Below are 19,691 nucleotides of genomic sequence, written 5' to 3'. Positions count from 1 at the left end.
ATGTGGGTTGGCATCATCCCGTCTGTTGAGGGCCAATCTGTTGGCTAGAACAAAAAGGGGGAGGAAGGGCAGGTTCTCTTTCTCTGCTTGATATGAGACAGCCACTTTCTTCTGCCCTCAGACACCGGCACTCCTGCTTCTCAGGTTTTCACGGTCGGACTGGGACTTACACCATTGCCCCCACTCTCACCGCATTCTCTGGCCTCTGGACACACTTGGATTGACTGACCTCACTGGCTTTCCAGTTTCTTCAGCTTGTTTCTCTGAAGAACCCTGACTAACACAGCATATGTATGTATAGATATCTCTGTGTGTGTGTGTGTGTCTGTGATGTATGTGTATGTAGACACATATGTTGCCTAGCTCTGTCCCCTGAAAATGTCTGGGAGCAATGACCCTACAATAAACAGCAGTGAGCACACCTAGCACCCAGATATTGGGTTCTAAATATCATTTTCCATGAAAGAGAACCAAAGAAACTTGGAGAAACAATGGATCTCATAATTGGGACAGGGAGCCCACAATATGTTGTTAGAATAATAAGGAAGTGTTCAAACATTGGTGGGAACATATCAAAGGACACAGAAGCCAACTTAAATAGCCTCGCAGTGGGGCAAAGGCATCATCGAATTAAGCAATGATAGGAACATATACCCAGTGGATAAAATAAGAAACTATAAGTCTCTAGAGACATAAAGAAATGAATACATTGAAATTTGAAGATGAATGAGATAGTTACATAATTTCAAAGTGCCTACCCACAGAATACTTGTTAATTACAAAGGGGAAAGAGTACCTGTGCAGTGGATAAAACTGGAAGACAACACAAGATGAACTTAATAATGGGGTAAACTGAAATTGTGTGCCACCCGTAAGGTGCGTGGAGAAGGCAGCCTCACTCTGATGCCGCCACCAGAGAGGCCTAGCCCGAATCTAATCGTGAAGAAATACCAGACAGCTCCAAATTGAAGACCATTCTACAAAATATTGGCCCATAATATTCAACATTGTCAAAGTCCTAAAAGTCAAGGAAAGACTTGGGAGTGTTGCAGACTAAAGACATGGGACGATTAAATACAATCGGGGTTAGGAACAGAATCCTTTTGCTACAAAAGGCAAGAGTAGGACAATCCGCTAAGAGTGAATGGCGCTTAAGGGCTCCGTGGTCGTAGCCGCCAATCTTAATTTTCTGATTTTTCACGATCGTACTGGATTATGTAGGAGAACATTGTTGTTTGTAGGAAATACACGCTGAAGTATTGGGGTGTGATGGGGCGTCAGGTTGGCAATGTACTCTCGAGCAGCTCAGTAAAAAATGTTCTCTGTAAACTCAACTTTTCTGTAGTAAGTGTGTGACTGTTTCAAGCTCTTACAGTTTTTTTAATTAAAATAGTACATTCATAATAGACACGAAAATTGAGGAGTGTGATTTAACTCTATTTTATGACATCGGAGAAGAACAGAGAGCTACTTACCGAGACGATATCTTGCACTCCCATAGTTCTTTTCAACACGTGGAACATTTTTACCTGTAGTATCTTACTTAATTCCCTGATACCCTTGTACAGTTAGGACTCTAATCTTCATTTACAGTTGGGAAAATCAAGCTCAGATACAGTATCATGAAGAGAGTGGAAATGCCAGGCTTCACACCCAGGTCTCTCTCTCTCCATCCCTGTTCTTCACCTATTCTCTCAGCTGTAAGGACGGACCCACTACTGTGTTTGCTGCCACTACAGCAAACAGTATCCAGTGTCTTCTCTCAGGGAACTTACAGGCTGCTTTGGGTCTGCAAACAATCTGGAGCCAGGCTTACTAAGCATAAAATCCCAGCTCCCGGCCTCTATTTCTTAGCTGATTTAAAAACCCAACCCCGCGTTTCTGACAAAGGGCATTTTTAGCATTCTTTCATAACAATCTCGTTTTATTTGCAACATCCTGCAGCTTGGCTGCGTGCTCCCAAGACTTTAGGGGTACACAGAGCCAGTGCAGGGCAGAAGCCCAAGTGGGGCACAACGAGGGCCCCCCGGGGATGGGAAAGACACAATGGGTCTCTGGAAAATCCAATTTACTCCCACTTTTCACTCATTGGGAAAATGCTTTATTGACCGCAAAACAAATTCTACCCTGCACTCAACTCCCTGAACAAAGTGCTCACCGGTTACCGAGGATTTAATAGAAGTTCTTGGAAAAACCTCGCAAATACTAGCAGAGAACAGTGATTTTATATATATACATATATATACGTATATATATACATATACGTATATATATGTATATATATACTTCCTGTACAGTATTTAATAAAGGGTTTTCCGCGTGTGTCATCTAGTACCCCGCAGGAACTCTTGCAGGAAACATTGCTCAGCTCCCTGGTTCGGAGGTTTAGATGAGTTACCCAGTAGGTGGAAGGGTCAGAATTTGAACCCGGGACCTCTGGCATTCACATCCTTGCTCATTTATCCACCCAAATGGCCTCCCTCCTCCCTCTAAGAAAGCACAGGAGGTAACGAACTCAGTTAAAATCCAGAAGGTTAGTTTAGCAATTGTAGGTAAGTGAGTGGTCTCACTGGAAACTTTTTCTGTTTCCCCTTAGAGCTTTTAAGCGAAGTGTAAATTGACTATGTGCTTAGGAATTTACCAGCTCAGACAGACTGAAACAATTAGACAGGAGGCCAAGTCAGAGTGAGAGAGGGAGACAGACCCCAGGCACGTGAGCCGACATTCCTTTCAAAAACCTTCCCTCCATATCCTTTTTCAATTGGCTGAAGCCCTAGAGGTTTGACTGGCTAAACCACTTCCTCTCAGAAGTGTCCGGTTCCCCCCGCTCCCAAGGGAGCCTGGGATTTGTAGTCCTGAAATCAGCTGACCTTTCATAATCCTTTAGACGGACTCCCTGGCTGAAGGAGTCCAGTGTCAATTTCAGTAGCTTTCTATATGATGAAGTATCCAGTGTGCTTTTTGCAAAACACAAAGCTGGTTCTGGGTAGGAGTTGAGGTCTTTGTTTATTCACCAGAACCTAATCCCCTGGTCCTCCTCATTCTAGTTCTTTATTACCTCCCTTCTCTACCCCATTGATACTGAGCACCATTTCACTGCCTCTTCCTGAGGATGTGCTGGACACAAGCCCAGCATTGCAGCTGACGGTGGGGGAACCCCTAGGAGGCAGACCCCCAGTTAGGTGTGGGATCGGGACTGGCCAGTAGAAGAGCCATGCCCAAGGGTTGCTCCCCAGAGTGGCATTTTTTCAATAGTTTTTTTTCCCCCAATTTATTTATTAGAGAGAGAGAGTGAGAGACAGAGAGAGAGAGAGAGAGAGAGATCATGAGCAGGGGGGAGGGGGAGGGGGAAAATACACTCCCCGCTGAGCAGGGAGCCTGATGTGGGACTTGATCCCAGGACCCTGGGATCATGACCTGAGCTGAAGGCAGATGCTTAACCGACTGAGCCACACAGCTGCCCCTCCAATAGATTTCCAGGTAACATATTTACATGGTGTTTGTTGATTCAGTAGGTATTTGAGGAAGTGGAATGTGAAATGAGGTCCACAGACCACCTACAGAAAACACTGAGTTTTGTTTTTTCTTTGCTTTCTAAGCCCTCTCCAACTACTGCCTTGGCCGGGCAGCACCTAGGCTTAGGATAGACCGATCTTCCTTTCCACCCTGGTGTTCTGGAACCTCCCGATCTCATCTGCTGTAAACTAGTCACACCCCATCTGAGGGCCACACTTTAGCATTACACATGGACTAAATAAACACATTCGATTGCATGCAGATATTACTGGTTAAATATTAAAAATGGTCATTTTTAAATTAAATTTCTAGGGGTACCCCTAGAAATGTTGTAAAACAATAGATATTGAATATACAGTTTCCTTTGTGTGGGAAGCAACAATACTTTTTGATGCTAGAACAAAACGAAGCAAAACAAAACAAAAACAACAGAAAGAATGACCTTCTGATTGAAAGAGCTGTTGACTAGCATGCTAAAGCTTGGGAAAGAATAATTTCCATGAGAACCGCTCCCGGGTTTACCATGCTCCTCTCTGCTTGGCTTGCCCTGTGCGTTAGACGGAATGAACTTCATGGCACAGGCACAGATGGTTAAGCAGGGAAAATCCTGAATGAGCAGCCAAAATGGCGAAGAGCCTGTTTGTCCTCTCCACTAGGCAGCTGGATGCCCTTGAGTAAGCTAGTAAACCCTAAATCTGGGCATTACAGGGGACTTGAGTGCCAACCTTCATTCCGCACAGATGCTTAGAAGGAGGAAACGCTGTCCTGGTCCTGTCAGTGAGGCACCGACTTCCCAAATGTGGAAGGGGCAAGGTTTGGCCAGAGTTCTAAGAATTTGGTAGAGGTGATGGACCCAGACCAGTGTTTGACTAGGACATATGAAGAAAACCTCTTAAAAAGATGAACTCCCATTCTTCCCAGAGCAGCAAGAAATATGCGCCTCTATCTTCCTTAATGATTACTTTGCAAAATTCTTTTTTTTTTAAAAGATTTATTTATTTGACAGAGACAGCCAATGAGAGCGGAACACAAGCAGGGGGAGTGGGAGAGGAAGAAGCAGGCTACTAGCAGAGGAGCCTGATGTGGGGCTTGATCCCAAAATGCCAGGATCACGCCCTGAGCCGAAGGCAGACACTTAACTGACTGCACCACCCAGGCGCCCCATACTTTGCAAAATTCTAAACTGATGGAAAATTGCTTGGCTGGTGTGGAGATTTGCAGAAGAATCCGGCTAGACTATTCTTGAACATATCTGGCCTTTATAGTTTCTCTTTCTATGCTGGGACCAGTAACACCATGTTTTTATTTTCTCCTTTCTTAGAAGTCACTAGAAAACCCATACAGATGTATATATACAAACTCATTTCTCTAAACACTACCTTTCTTGTTGAGTGTGGACAGCGAGAGATATGGAATACAAAGAACATAGGAGGGAAACATTAGAATTTCAGTTTCAATTTATTTTTATATTGCTCTTGAAAATTTTGTTTTGTGTTTGTTTCATAATATAAATAGTAATAATATAACAGTTGGTGTATATGATTCATAAATCAATGTTCATATATTGAGAATATTTGCTTAACACATTTTTTTAAATGATAGGGTGCAATTAAAAAAAAATGGAGACCAACATTCTGGGACACACTTCATTTCATTTAGGTAGACATGTTGTCTAGAACGTACTCAGTGCTACTCAGGGTTGATGTCATGAGTCCCATTTCTCATACCATCAAGGACTTTCCAGGCCTCACTTGTTTTCATTTTAAAATAGAGGAAATGAAAACTAGCTACCTAGCAGTGAAGCAATTTGAAGCAAGTTTCTTCCTTGGAAATAAAAAAGAACGTAACAGTCTCCATGGGCCATAAGATCCTGATACAGGACCAGAGGAAGCCGGGCCATCTTATCTCTTGGGTTTGAAGTGCGCAGTGGATACAACAGAGTGAAGTCTAACGGACAAGGGGTCCATCCTGGATGGAACTGTTTTGCTTTGCTCTGGTTCTCAGACACAGATCATCCATGGCCCTGGCAGTCATCCCATAAAACCCTTACAGGCTGGAGGAAGATTTAAGGAACATGTAAAAAATCTGCAAATGTCACCAATAACATGAAGGTTAATTTGAGTATCAACGTGCCTGGGCCACTGGGTGCCCAGGTTAAACATTATTTCTGAGTTTGTATGTGCAAGTGCTTCCAGATGAGATTAGCATTTGAATCTGGGGACTCAGCGAAGTAGATTGCTTTCCCCACAGCCCAAGGACATCATCCAATCCGTGGAGGGTCTGAATGGAACCAAAGGCACGGGAGGAAGGAATTCACTTCTTTGCTTCCCGCCTGCCTGTTTGAGATGGGACTTTTTTCCTCCCCTCGGACTAGGATTTATACCACCGGCTTCCCCGGTTCTCAGGCCTTCGGGCTTGCACTAGAACATGTCACTGGCTTTCCTGCGTCTCCGGCCTGCAGACAGCAGATGGTGGGAATTCTTGGCCTCTGCGATTTTGTGAGCCAGGTCCTCGTAGTAAATCTCCATCGATACCGCACATCTTATGGGTTCTGTTTCTCCGGAGAACACTGACTAATACAAACAACGATAAAAACCACACCAATTTTGTGCTCTCTGCTCTCCAGCAGCATGCACACGTGAAAAAGTCTTTACGGTGCAAGAGTTTCAATCGGGAACTTCCCCTGGGAAAACCCTTTGACCTAAGTAAATAAGAAGACGATGTCCTCAGTTCTGAGAGAAGAAGGCACAATTTATTTAGTCAAATTATTTTACAACATAGTCTTCATTGACAGTTGTCAGCTTAACACTTAATATAGTTTTTAAAAAGTCAATGATTACCTGCAAAATTATATATATTTTAATATCTAAAAAATATATTGCATATATAGGGCAGGAAACTCCCTTGTATCCACAAGGGAAAGTTTGCTTGTTCTTTTCAAAGTTGTGATTATTGCATTATGGTTATTTACAAACATTTCCAAAGCATTAAAGATTTGAATGGATTGCCTTTACCTGCTCGTGCATGCCCGTTAAATACCGCACGGTGCTTCTCTTTCTAGTAAAGTCAGTGACTCCAACGTCCTGTTTTCTTTTTAGCAATAGTCACATTATGCTTTTTAAAAACCAGCTATAAAAACGTACAAACAGCCCAAATGTACAGATTGACAAAAGATGTACAAATTACATTTAAAAAAATAACGACTGATTTGATAGTAAAATTGTCTTTGTGACCGAGGTCAACTCGTTTATTTATTCTTTTTACTTTTTTTTAATTATCTATTCTTAATACTGTGAGATATAGGAAAATAACTCTGCATAATTTATACAGTAAGTTGCCTTCTGATTGGTTGACCCCGGACTGGTAGTCGGACAAACGCACAGCGTTTGCGAATCTGTTTGTGTGCAGAAATCCCTAAGACTTTTCAAAGTTCTGGGACCCACTGTCATCACTTTAAAAAACAAAAATTATTTAATTCTCCATCTTTCAGTAATGTCTGCATTTGCATGAACGTTTCTTAGTTCATATCTTGACTATTTCTAGAGAGGATGGTCAGCCTAGTGCACACTGCCCACTGGGAGGGATCTGGCAATGCCCACAGCTTCTTAAATACACATACATGCTCTTTCTTTTAAAATTCCAGTTGGGTGAAAACTTCACTGGCCTTACAACCAATGTTCCAGTTGCCATCCACTGAATTAGGTCCTCCTAAAATAAGGTGATAAGCTTCCTGCCTCTATCTTCACTCAGTCTCAAACCAGAGCCTTAACTGGTTAAGTCCATGATTCTTTACGTACTGAACCCAGCAAGGTCCATGATGAGACCCGTGTGTTGCTAAGAAACTGCTTTGGTCATAAAAATATAAAGAAAATGTACAGTTTCTTTCCTAGAACCATGATATAACCATTCCAGTAATCTACATAGTCAACTCCGAAGATGACAGCAGGTTGAGAATCCGAACTGGTGTACTGGCCCAGAAAATCATCCGTTTCTTTGTTCAAGGTAGAGGAAGCAGAACTTACCAACATTAAAAAAAAAAAAAAAAAAAAGGATTGTTTTTAAAGAACAAAGTTTCTATCCCACAAGAAAGAACATCCAGTTTTGTTTTCTCTTCAAGGCCATGTATGTCCTTTGGAGTCCAAAGTATCCCAGGAAGTGTGAGGAATGGGGGCCTCAGGTAGAAGGCCACCGATGATGAAGCTTCTAGTAGTAGCTGCCTAAGTGGGAGGGCACGTGGCTGTTGGGATGGCGGGGGACATTGGGGTTGGGGTAAATCCCACCGGTGGGCGAGGTCCAGTATTGCGACGCCGCTCCAAAGAAGCTAGAGGAGGTGACGGGCATGGAGGTCGGGTGGGGAGGGACAAAGTTCACCTTCTGTTGATGGGCGTGGTAGGAGGGCATGTAGGAGATGTCAGAAGGGTACTTGTACATGGACGACTCAGTGGGGTGTGGCTGCAGGGCCTGAGCGATGCCGTGGAAGTCAAATTTGTAGGCATACCTCTTGCCGTGCACTTTGGTCATAATGTTTTTATCATAGTAGTATCTGAGGGCCCGGCTCAGCTTGTCGTAATTCATGTTGGGCTTGCTTTTCCGCTCCCCCCAGCGCCGGGCCACCTCATCGGGGTCCGTCATTTTGAACTCCCCGTTGGTCCCCTCCCAGGTGATACAGCTGGCGTTCGCGCTGTCGGAGAGGAGCTCCAGGAGGAACTGCCACAGTTGGATCTGGCCGCTGCCTGCAGGCCGGGAGGAAACGGGAGAAAACAGAGAGCTCAGCCTGGCAAAGTCGGCATCCCCGCCCCCAAAACACCAGGATCCTCCGCCCTTTCTAAGAAATCCTTTGTTTCCTTTCACATGCTGAATCTACTGCTTCTGGCAGCCCCCTTAGCTGTGTGATTTGGGGCAAGCCGCTTCCCACCCCTCTGGGCAAGGTTTTTGAATCTCTTCTTCTAGAAACACCCGAATCGCTGTCTAGTCGCTACCTACTGGTGAAGTCCCCCCAAAATATTCCCTGTCAGTGTAAAAGGGAGTCGGGGCCAGGAGACCACAGCCAGGGTCAAAGGGAGAAGTGTGGCCCAGGCGTCAGGCTGAAGGGACTTGGGATGTTCCTCAGCAGAGCGCTAGTGCTTGGCTCTCGGCTCTACGTCTGACAGAGAAGAACTTGGGCAGAGAGAAAATTAAGAGGAGAGGGAGCTGCGTACCTCCTCCCCGCCCCCTCCGCCTGACCCCAAGACCCCAACACAGGAATGGCCAGTAACTAAAGAATGGGCCTGCACACATTGGCAAGAGTGGTTCCCTGGGATACAAAGGTGTGGGCTTTACTACCACAAAGGGCCTGTGAGCTCACATGCTTGGAGGTCTTGGTCTAGAACGCATCTGAGAGCTATTTTTAATAATGAACCCTTAAATGATATTATCAAATTTATTTTATCTGCAACTTTTCAGGGACATGCCTCTTTCGTAAGGCCAGATAACTGCAACACTTTCTATAGTCAAGAATAAAACGCCTTTGGAACATCTATTCACTTGTGACTTCCATGAGGACCATAACTGAGAACTCACTGGCATTGCTCCCCTTTCCCCGCCCCCATCTGGCCCTACAAACATTTCTACCTGTACCATGTATTACTGATCGAAGCTTCCATGCAGATCTGCAGTGATAATATGTTTGTTTTCCAGAAGCAGCCTCAGCTGATGGACATACCTACCACCTAATACCAAGCTCCAACCTCTCACTCGTACACTAGAGAAGCAGATGTTGACCGTTTCGAGGGAAGGAATCCATGTTACTTCCCAGTCAGGTGTCTGAACTTAGGACGGAGGTCTCTGTGACCTCACAAAGCTACAGAAAATTCTGGAAAGAAAAACCTTGCAGGCCAAAGTAAACTCACCGGGGTTGGCGAGGCGACTGCTGGTTGGGCCCAGGATCTGATATGGATCTAAGGGAGCATAAAGGAAAATGAGCTTCGGTGTTATTAAAAATAAAAACAACAGCATTAATAATAAGAATACCCTTGAGGTTTATACTGTTATTTCAAAATCATAGAAAAAACTCATTTCAGAAAACTTTACTGCTTCTATGTGCAGACCTCAAGGATCTGGTGCAGTTATGGTTTTCATCCCTATAATTACAGAAACAGAAAATACAAGCAGCATCATTTTTTTTCATATTCAGTGTCTAAAATTTGTAGGTAATGCGTCATTGCCTAAAACAGAATCATGAAACCATTTGGAAAGAAGCTGGCAAATACTCAATCATCATGACTAAAGTGAAGGATGCCTTATTAAAATGGGTTTATTAAGAAAGGTCTAATGATTCCTGGTCTTTACAGCTCTGTATACATCTCTGGTTTTCTGATGTAGCGTAAAAAACATGTGCCTGGAAATCAGGCAGCCTGGGTTGTAGTCCCAGTTATGTTACAAACTAGATAATTCACTGGACAATCTCTGTTCCCTTCTAGTACCAAATTCTGGCACCTTCAGCTTCAACATGAGAGCCAGAATTTGTATTTTAGCTATAAAATGACTATTCTTTATATCTCAGTCTCCATAAAACATACATGATTATTTAATTATAAAAAGAATCCATGCAATATTGGTTGCATGAGGCTGGTCTTTTTTTCAGGTTGGGAAATCATGGTACACAGCTGGATCATACCTCGGCCAGGTTGTCAAATAAATTTGTTACAATTTACTATTTTTGCACTTGTTGCAATTTTAAAAAAATCAGCATGATTTGGGGGTTTCTGCTTACAACCATGAATTAACTTGAAAAGTCCTCAAGGCTGCTTAGTTTACCCTTTTGCATCCACATACACACACAGTACGACAACTGAAACGTTTCTGGCAGGTAATGTCTAATTTTGTTGTCGCTGGGGATTCTTTAAATCCACTCTGTCAAACCCTGTTTGGCTTGTGTGTTTCACTCAGCACATTCTTTCTTAACCTTCCCAATTCTCTATTGCTCTGAAGACAAGGTTTATCTGTCTTAAAGCAAGTGGCTTGCCTAGAACTAAATCTCAGCTGTGTCACACAGAGACGACAGAGCTGGGCTTGGGAGTGGACACGACAGCGGTCTTCAGATACAGGAAGAACCTTCCTACAAAAGGGGAGGAAGGCTTTCCAGAGGGCGAAGCAGAAAGCTTGATGGCAGTTCCAAGCCAGTTTCATTTCCCTCTACCATTCCACGCCACCATCCAAACACCTCTGTAAGTCCTCACTGACTTTGGCTCCAAGAGTGGAAATGAGCCTGGCGAGGTAGTAAGCTCCTCGTTGCTATAAATATTCAAGTAGAGGTGAGGTTATCATAAGACAGATGTCATAGAAAGGTGTTGTAGACCTAGTTTCTCTCCAATACCAAGAATCTCCAATTCCACGGTGTGAGAAGCTCCCCCGCCTGATTTGTTAAGCAGACCCATCCCGGGATGGGGGTAGTTTTGGAAGAAAGGTTTTGTGAAGCCTAAAAGGTTTGGACAACAGCTCTGGAGTCTGTGGGTTAGAGTTCTAGTTCTCTCATAAACCAGCTGTGTGGCTTTTGGCAAATGGCTTTCCCTCTCCGGGTGTCAGTTTCTTTATTTTACAAAATGAGGCACTGGTACATTAAATCTTTACATTCGTTTTACCTCCGATATTTAACAAATCTTTACCTGGTTCTAATGCCTGCTACTTTTAATTCAGAGCTCTTATAGGGAGTCAAATAGGGACCCTCTGTGAAAGAGAAAAATGAGGACAAATACTGTGTATTCATTCAGTCCTCCTCAGTTGACCACATGGAATTGACGGCTGCATAAAGAGTAAAAGAGAGATTACCCATCCCAGACAGGTACCTGGCTGGGGCCTTTGTTCAGTATTCTTACTCATTGCTTGTGCTCCTGCAAGGGGGGGACCTGTGTGGGGAAAGAGATAACGTGAGTGGGGCCACTGTCCATGTGGGAAGAGAAATGTCTTGTTAAAAGCCCTCCACAAGGTGCTTCCTCATTCATTCACTCATTCATCCACTCTCTACTCCATCACTTATTATTTTATTTCATAAATATTTATCTAGAGGGGCACCTGGGTGGCTCAGTCAGTTGATCATCCGACTCTGGGTTTCAGCTCAGGTCATGATATCAGGGTCGTGAGATCGAGCCCCAGGTCAGGATCCACGCTCTGTGCGGAGTCTGCTTGAAAGATTCTCTCTCTCCCTCTGCCCCTCCCCCCATTCGCTTGCACTCTTTCTTTCTCTCTCTCAAATAAATAAATAAATCTTAGAAATATTTGTCTAGAGTTTACTAGTGCTGGTAGTATTCTTGGGACTAGAGATTTAGCAATGAACCAGCAGGTCCGGTAGAACTTACATTTCCACGGGGAGACAATGAGAAACCACAACAAACATACCGCACAGCATGCCTAATGGTGTTGCTGCTGTGAACTGCGTTTTTAAGCAGGAAATTTCGAGGTTCGTAATGGGATGGTGACATATGAGCAAACGTCACCTGCTTGTCGTGTTTCCATGCTTTGTGAGTTTCCCTCAGGGAACCTCTCACATACAGCCTTTCCGCTCTCCAACATAGACCTACTCGGCTTCTCACACGGTCTGTGACTTTGTCTGACTGTATCCTCACCACTCCCCTCTCTTCCCACTGGTCCATCATATGACATCGAGCCAGTTTCATTTCCCTCTACCATTCCACGCCACCATCCAAACACCTCTGTAAGTCCTCACTGACTAAAGAATGAAGGGCTACCTTCACAGCGCCCCTCGTGCCCCTTCCTTGCCTTTCCAGACTGCTTTCTCTCTGTGCACCCTAAACTCCAAGAACCTGGAGCCTTCCCTAGCAGTCAGACGTGTCAACACTGACATCTTTCCCTGGCCCCCCACCTCTCCCGGGAGGCTCTGTCTTCCCATCTCTGCAGGGCCAAATCCTGCCTCTCCTTCAGGAGCCAAGTCAAATGGTGCCAGGTCCACAGGCCTTCCTTGATACCACCCAGATGTAAAGAGCTGTGTGTGTAACCCCTCTCCCCAGCTTGACAGACTGGCCTGTGTCTGATTCATCTTTGTGAACCCGAGAGTGCCAGGTCCTGGGCATAGAGTAAACAACTAATGAATACATAGTACTGAAAGAGACCCTAGTTATTGCTTGGGCATCGATTTGCAATCCCAACCTTCTTCAAAGAAGGCCCTTCACCACCCATGGGCTTCCTACAGATAGCAAGTTCCACGCATTCTGGTTAGGAGTGTATAGTCATTCTCTTTCCCTACTCCCTGAATGGGAGATTTGGGGCTGGACTCGAACACAAACTGATGTGTCAGGGCCCTACCATCGCCTCCGACGACTATCCTCCATCCCAGCCCTTCACAAAAGCAGGGCAGGGATGTTGGCATGATGAAGCTTCAACACTCAGAGGAGGAAAGTCACGAAGGAGCACTCTCACGACAGAAATGGCTGGATCCAAATCCAGCGACCTTCCATTCATACAGAAAACCCAGGCCTGAGAAGCCTTCTGACTTCAAAAATGCAAAAACCAAATGCAACACAACCAAACCGAAAGGTCTGAATGAAAATCCCACGCCATCTTTCAAGGAGCAGGTGTCAGGGATAGGCCCTCACCCTGGCACTTAATGTTGATGTCCTCCCCCCACGCAAGCCGAGAAACGCTCACCCAGCCCTGTTCTACCTCATGACCCTACTCTCCACCCGTGTTTGTAGAAAACAACGTTTTCCTCCAAATAAGAGTGTGACATTTACTTACTTTTGTTGAGGCCAGAATTCATGTTATTGCCCCATCCTCCTCTCCTGACTGAGTCATAAGAAGGGTCTAATGAAAAACAACAAGCAGAGGAACATCAGCATCTCCAGTTTTTCAGAAAGGTGCCATGAGGATTCTCTTTTAGTGATCAGGAGAAATTCGATTTAATCCGCCATGACGTCTTAAGCATGACCGAGGGCTAGAAGCGTACTCGCCTCCTGGGGTACGGGTGGGAAGGAACATCAACACTCATTGGAAGCTGGAGCGAACGGCAGGAATCCTGAATTTGAAGTCAGGGGACTGGTTCAAGTTCTGTCCCTTGCCACTATTTATTGTGGGACCTTGGATGACTCTGTAAGACTTCCCCCAACGTCAATGTTCTTGACTCTGGACATGAACATTTACACCATTTATCTATCTTAGGGGGTCGCAGTAATGTTGTGAACTGAGTGTTTGTGTGTCCTCCCCCCTCCAGCCCCCAAATTTACATGTTGATATCTCATCCCGGATGTGATGGGATGGTGGTAGGAGGTACAGGCTTTGGGAGGGAATTAGGTTATGAGGAAGGGGATCAGTGCCCTTATCAGAAGAGGCCACAGAGCTAGCTTGCCCTCTTCCTGCCATGTGAGGGTACAGCGAGAAGTCAGCAGTCTCTGATCCAGAAGAGAGCTCCCCCCGGAGCCCCACCACGCTGGCACCCAGATCTCGGACTTCTGGCCTGGAGACAATGTGGTAAATAGCTCTTGTTTCTAAGCCCCTCAGTCTATGGTACTAGTGGCCTGACTATCAAACGAGATAACATAAGCGAGGCAACGTATAAGGTTTCCTACGATTAGATACGAATACGAGTTTAGAAAGAAAAAAAAAAGTCTGTAGCTGTGTAGCAAAGTCCTTCGAGCAGCTCTGAAGAGATGGGCAAGGTCCAGATTAAAGACGCCATGGGAAGAAGGTCTCAAAGACCAGGCTCGTGATGTTCCTGGCGGCCGACTCTGGCCCCGATATCAGCATCCTGATATCTCAGACGCACAAGCACATTCCAGGCTCTCCATGCTCTTCCAGTGAGAGTGGAAGGGCTGGGCCTGAGCACCACAGGGAAAGAGAGAGGGCCAGAGGTGCGGCTGGAAAGGGGCAGGAGCAAGAAGCAAGGGCACGGAGAGAGGTTTCCCGCCTGGAAATGCTTACAGGCTTGCTCTCGGGTTGCTCTGGAGAACCCTCCACTGAACCTGCCCCTTTGCCATCCCAACCTCTTTCTTGAAAGAGTCCACGTGCCCCCACCACCGTCTTCAGAAATTGCACAACTAACTGGCTGGAAACTTCCTCTTTCCCTTTCTCATGGTGCGGGTCCCGTTGAGACCCTGAGCGGGAATAGCAGAAGAGCTGAAGGATTCAGAATGATGACTTTCAAAGTCTTTCCACGAACAACAAAGAGACCATAAAAACCAGCGGAACAAATGGAGCACAACCTTCATCAGACAGCCTGACGGGGGGGGGGGGGGGGGGGGGGGGGGACGACGCAGCCCGGCCCCGCCCCCCCTGCTGAGCCGCTCAAGCGAATCAGAATAAGGACTGGGGAGTTGGGTGGGCTCATCCCATTGCTTGTTCTCACTGGTTCTGGCTAAGAAGAACCAAAACACAGGGACAGATTTCTTGTGGAAAAATCCACGTGCGGATGCACATTCCTCCCGGCTCTGGAAAAGCCAGGGCAGTTTTTAAATTACAGTCTGTAGCAACTGGCATGAAAAGCAAAACAGAAAGCGAGGGGAATGGGGGCGAGGAGGAAGGGCAGAGAAGGGGACAAAAGAGAGACAAAGCTCCACGCATTTAAGTCGTCTGTGCTTATTTTTATTTGGCTTTTTTTTTTTTTTCCACAATTCTCCTGCAAATAGATTCTTCCTCTTGCTTAAAAATAAAACAAAACAAACACAAACAAAAATCCCAACTTGTTGATGGGCCTGGAATGAGGTGAGGGCCCTCAGGAGCATTTTCCGGGATGTCTTGCAGGGGTCTGCCATGTTGTACGCCATGCTGGGATAAGCAACACGAAAGGCGAGATTCCTCAAGATCTCTCTTTGGGGCAGGGATGGGGGGGCAATTGCTGGTTAGACCTCCAGTAATTTATGGCTGGCTCTTGAACACTGTTTGACTGCTGGGGTCCGCTTCTACCGTGTGGTACAATACATAAATGTCTTTTCTCCTTCTTACGATTTCCTTAATAACATTTTCTTTTCTCTAGCTTACTTTATTGTAAGAATACAGCGGATAATACATTTATCGTAGAAAATATGTGTTAGAAGACTGTTTATGTTATTGGTAAAGGCTTCTAGTCAACAGTAGACTATTAGCAGGTAAGTTCTGAACAGTCAAAACTGATATTCAACAGTGCAGAGTGTCGGCACCCCTAACCTCCATGTTGTTCAAGGGTCAACTGTAATTGGGAGTGACTTCTGCATTGTGTTGCATGTTTGGCCATAAGCTGGATGGGAAGTAACATGAAAAAGTTCCCTGTTCTTGCATTTAAATATGAGAAGATGAGCAAGACTGTGGGGGAAATATGGGCCATGTACCAAAGGAGTGGTGGTGATACTAAGGTCTACTGGAGGTTAAGGAGGGAGAGGTGAGTGTAACTGGGCCCATCTGCCTTAAGTGGGATCCCTTTGGGGAGGAGAGAGTGAGTAACGAAGGCAGGCACAAAGCAGAAGTGTCTGGGGTATGAGAAAGTGAGGTCTGGGGAACAGCCATGGGTGTCATGAGCACATGACAGAGGTAGAGGGAAGGGAGGGGAGAGAGGGCTGGAAGCAGGGGCCGAGGTCATGTTCAAGGCCGTGGTGATGGCAGCTAGGCAAGTGCCTTGGGGGCTGGCAGTGGACACAAAGAGATATCACGGGGATGGCGCATTAGCATGAACCAGGGTGTGGTGGGGAACAGAGCTTGTGAGGATGTGTAGGATGGATCGGAGCACCTGGGGAAGGAGACGGTTCTCGTAGGAACAGAACAGAAAGTGGGATAGAAAGTGACAAGTTCATGCCAAAAGGAAAAAACAAATCAATTGTTCCAGGAACTGGTGTGTGTCATCTGCAGTTCTGACTTGACTTGTGATTTACTGCACTGATAAAATCTCTGGCTCAAAGTGTTTTTTTAGTCCATCATTATTCTACCGAAGGCTTCCATCCTATCTGAAAACTATCGTCTATCCATTCCGAGGACCAAATTATGGCCATGGCCAGAGTTACCATGGACTTATCAACTTTTCCTCCTGTTTTTTACAGCAGCTCCAGGAACAGACCAAGCACATAAAGGTTACAGAATGCGTGGATGAGTTCTCTCTAACCAACAGAGGGCGGGCTGGATTCTTCTCCAACTCCAAGGGCCCCGTCCTGGTTCGAAGTTGATGCCTTATCAGAGAAGCTTTGGTAGCTCCTTCTTTCCAGCCATGCCTCAAAGCCTGTGGAGGGCTGCTGTGGGATGCAGTTCTCCCACTGGGCTCCCTCAGGGAAAGCCTGGCTGAGAAGACTTTCGAAGTCCTAACCAACCCCAAAGTCCTCTAGTAGGTAAAAAAGGAAGTGACAGAAACAGAGATGCCACCAGCAATCAGCCTGAACTATGTCCTCACTGTGCACATGACAGAGAAATAAAGAGCAAAGGCCATGCTAGAAGCTGGTGTCTTTAGCCAATGGTCCCCCAGCAGTGTGTGAAATCAGAGCAACACAGAACAGAAGGTCCCTTCCTTTTGCTTTTTCATTCCCATCTACCTACATGGAAAACCCCGCCACTGGTACCTAGGTCCACAAAGGACGCCCTGGGTCCGTGTACTGAGGAGATTAATAAATGCACTCCATGGGCCCTGGGGTTCATGGGGACAGCTGCTACATGTAACATTCCAATGAATACCAGTGTTTTGGGAGTAAGTCCTATTGCAAAGACAAAGCATGATGCTGGAGAAGACCAAGGCCAAGAACCAAGGTCTGGCACTTGGCCTTAGAGAGCTGAAGAGCCAGGGTAGCCTTGCAGATTAAATGAGACAGCCAAGTAAACGCCTGGCCCAGGGAGCACACGGAGTCAGCCTCGGTCCATGTCGGCAAGTAATATTATTATTGGCATCATTATTATGCACCTAAAAAATGATTAGCCCCAGAGAACATGGGTTTGCTAGCCCTACCAAATACATGTTTACTTCCCCTCCCCTCCCCCCCACCCCCTTACTCTGCTCTACTTACGCATCTACTTATCACCTAATTTAATCACTAGCTCATGTTTGTTGCTTATGGTCTGCGTCTCCTACCCGAATGCCGGGTCCACGAGGTAGTGATCTTTTTTCTGTTCCTGATGTAACCAAGCACCTAGAACAGTGTCCCACATAGAACAGGTGCGCGATAATTATTTGTTGAATGAATGAATAGACCGGCCAATATTTTGTTCTTGCTAAGTATATGCACTTCCTCTTATTGTTCATTATTTCACTAGTTGAAGAGAATTCAAGGCCCCTACCCTGACTTCTCCCCACTGAAGTCACTTAGGTGAGTTAAGTCTGGGTGATGAGTTGTACAGGCCATATTCGCCCTGGGTACCCTCGAGACACAATGGACAACAGTGCACACATTACAAGGCATAGGTTAAAACCTTGTCCCCACAGGGAAGTCAAGGAGTGGATGCCACACATTTACGTGCTTGCATTTTATTATATATATAATTTTAACAATGTCTTTGAAATGAGGGTTTGTTTTTTCCCACTGAAAGTCATGCAAGGGAAAACTCAGCATGTGGCAGCTCTAGTCCCAGACACACAAACAGAAATATGTCTATAACCCAAATGGAAAAGCATGGACCAGGGAGTTAACCCAGCAGCTCACATTTCTGTGCCAACACCAGCCCTCCCGGGGCCTGATGCCTGGCGACGTCAGAGCCCTTGACCAACGCTGCTGGTCAGCACAGGGAGAGTTCTCCGGTGGCCTATGCCGGGTCCACACAGCAGCCTGAGTGGGCACTGAGCCCGTCCCCACCCCCCAGCCCCCAAATATGGTGCGTGCTTCTGCTTTCTGAGAACTGTCTTCTGAAAAGACAAGCTTACGTTTCAAAAAAGTGACCGTCAGGGACCAGCAGACTGGTTGAGGGTCTTTTATGTGGGGGCAGATGACTCTATCAGCAGAAAAATCACTCTGACTTTGACGAACTGTCTTTTCGCTTTGGTGAAGGCTGACACTCCCTGGCTTTATCGAATAGTAAGATGACACATCTCATTGTGATTCCTTCTCAGAGAAGTCACCCAAAGGGCTCCAGCTGGAGTCCGTGGTTTCAGGCAGTCCCGAGATCAACTTTTGCCAAAGCAAAGAGAGACCAGAGGCTTGTTCTAGAGAATCTGGGCATTGCTGGGTGTTGTAAATACTTCAGCTTCACATATATAATGGCCCGAACAGCATCTCCATGATGTGATACTCAGTGTGGCTGAATTGGACATGAAATGGCCTCTCAGACTCAGAAGACCTTCCTGGAGTAGAGAAATAGGGGCATGGAGATTTTTTTTTTTTTCTCCCGAAAAATCCCTGCTGCAGGGGGGAAAGCTTTTTTCTGGACATGTCCTTCTCATAGACATCGTAGTGTTAACTCAGTTTCTGTGTGAAGCTTTTAAATGGGCTCCAGAAATCTGGCCAACTGACTCAGGAAAGCAAGTTTCTTTCTGCTCCGACGCCCACGGTTGGCGGTCTGAAGGCCTCAGGCCCAGGGAACACGCAGCTCTCTACTTTGTCATGACCTCACCTGGAGGCCGAAGATGCAGGGACACGAACATACAAGAACCTCTCTCTTGATCCCTTATGACACAAGGCCGCGCTCGCCATTACTTGATGGAAAAAAGAATAATTTTCCCTGAACCTTCTCATCAAATTTCTGGTTGCTGCTGGAAGAGTTGGCAGCACCGAACCCTGTTTATCCTTGGAAAGTCCAGCTTCTGAATGCAGACCTTTCAGCTGAAGAATGGACAAGGCCGCTTGTGCTCAGAGCAGAGGCTTCTCTCAATCAGATCCAGACTTCCTTTCTTGAAAGCGTGAGAACGCCAGAGGAGACCCAGAGCTCTGAACTGCCCAAGAAAAGGCCCAGCCCCTCGGAGGAAGATCCATCCCCTAGATGCTCACATTGAAGAACCGTAAGGAAGCAAACGTGTTTGTCGTTGGTAGAAGTTTGGGCCACATGGTCCCCCAGAGCCCCTTCTCCCTCTGAGGCCCTGGGCTTCTGACAGGCCCGGTCTCTGAGAAGAGCAGGCCCTACTGGCCACCAACCCAACTCACACTGCTTTCCTCTAGCCTCGCCTTTGTGTTGCCCGTGATGCTGTGCCCGACCTGTGAAAGCCTGCTCTGCTTCCTGAACCTTCCCGAGCCCCCGCGCAGGACCAGCTTCTTGTCCGCCTCTGTCTCTGCTACGACACCCGCCAGCAACCGCGCCACATGTCTGACCTTCCG

General features: G+C 46.1%; 1 protein-coding gene across 6 annotated transcripts in view; it reads right to left on the bottom strand.

The window, feature by feature from the left end:
- Positions 1-6,249: 6,249 nt before the first annotated feature.
- FLI1 (Fli-1 proto-oncogene, ETS transcription factor) overlaps positions 6,250-19,691 on the bottom strand; it is a 122,259-nt gene continuing 108,817 nt past the window's right edge. For 4 of the 6 annotated variants that reach the window (XM_026505414.4, XM_057316587.1, XM_026505415.4 and 1 more), the window contains 4 exons: positions 13,246-13,311; positions 11,340-11,399; positions 9,405-9,452; positions 6,250-8,249 (listed from right to left, as the gene is read on the bottom strand). In XM_026505414.4, the coding sequence (XP_026361199.1) occupies positions 7,720-8,249; positions 9,405-9,452; positions 11,340-11,399; positions 13,246-13,311 (704 nt within the window). In that variant the 3' untranslated portion in view covers positions 6,250-7,719. The remainder of the gene's footprint in view (positions 8,250-9,404; positions 9,453-11,339; positions 11,400-13,245; positions 13,312-19,691) is intronic. The other 2 variants (XM_048217047.2, XM_057316586.1) reach the window with 1 other exon arrangement.

The sequence above is a fragment of the Ursus arctos genome, unplaced genomic scaffold (genome assembly GCF_023065955.2).
Source record: "Ursus arctos isolate Adak ecotype North America unplaced genomic scaffold, UrsArc2.0 scaffold_22, whole genome shotgun sequence".
NCBI classification, from domain to species: domain Eukaryota; kingdom Metazoa; phylum Chordata; class Mammalia; order Carnivora; family Ursidae; genus Ursus; species Ursus arctos.
The sequence above is the reverse complement of the archived record's forward strand: the minus strand, read 5'-3'. Positions and strand labels throughout refer to the sequence as shown.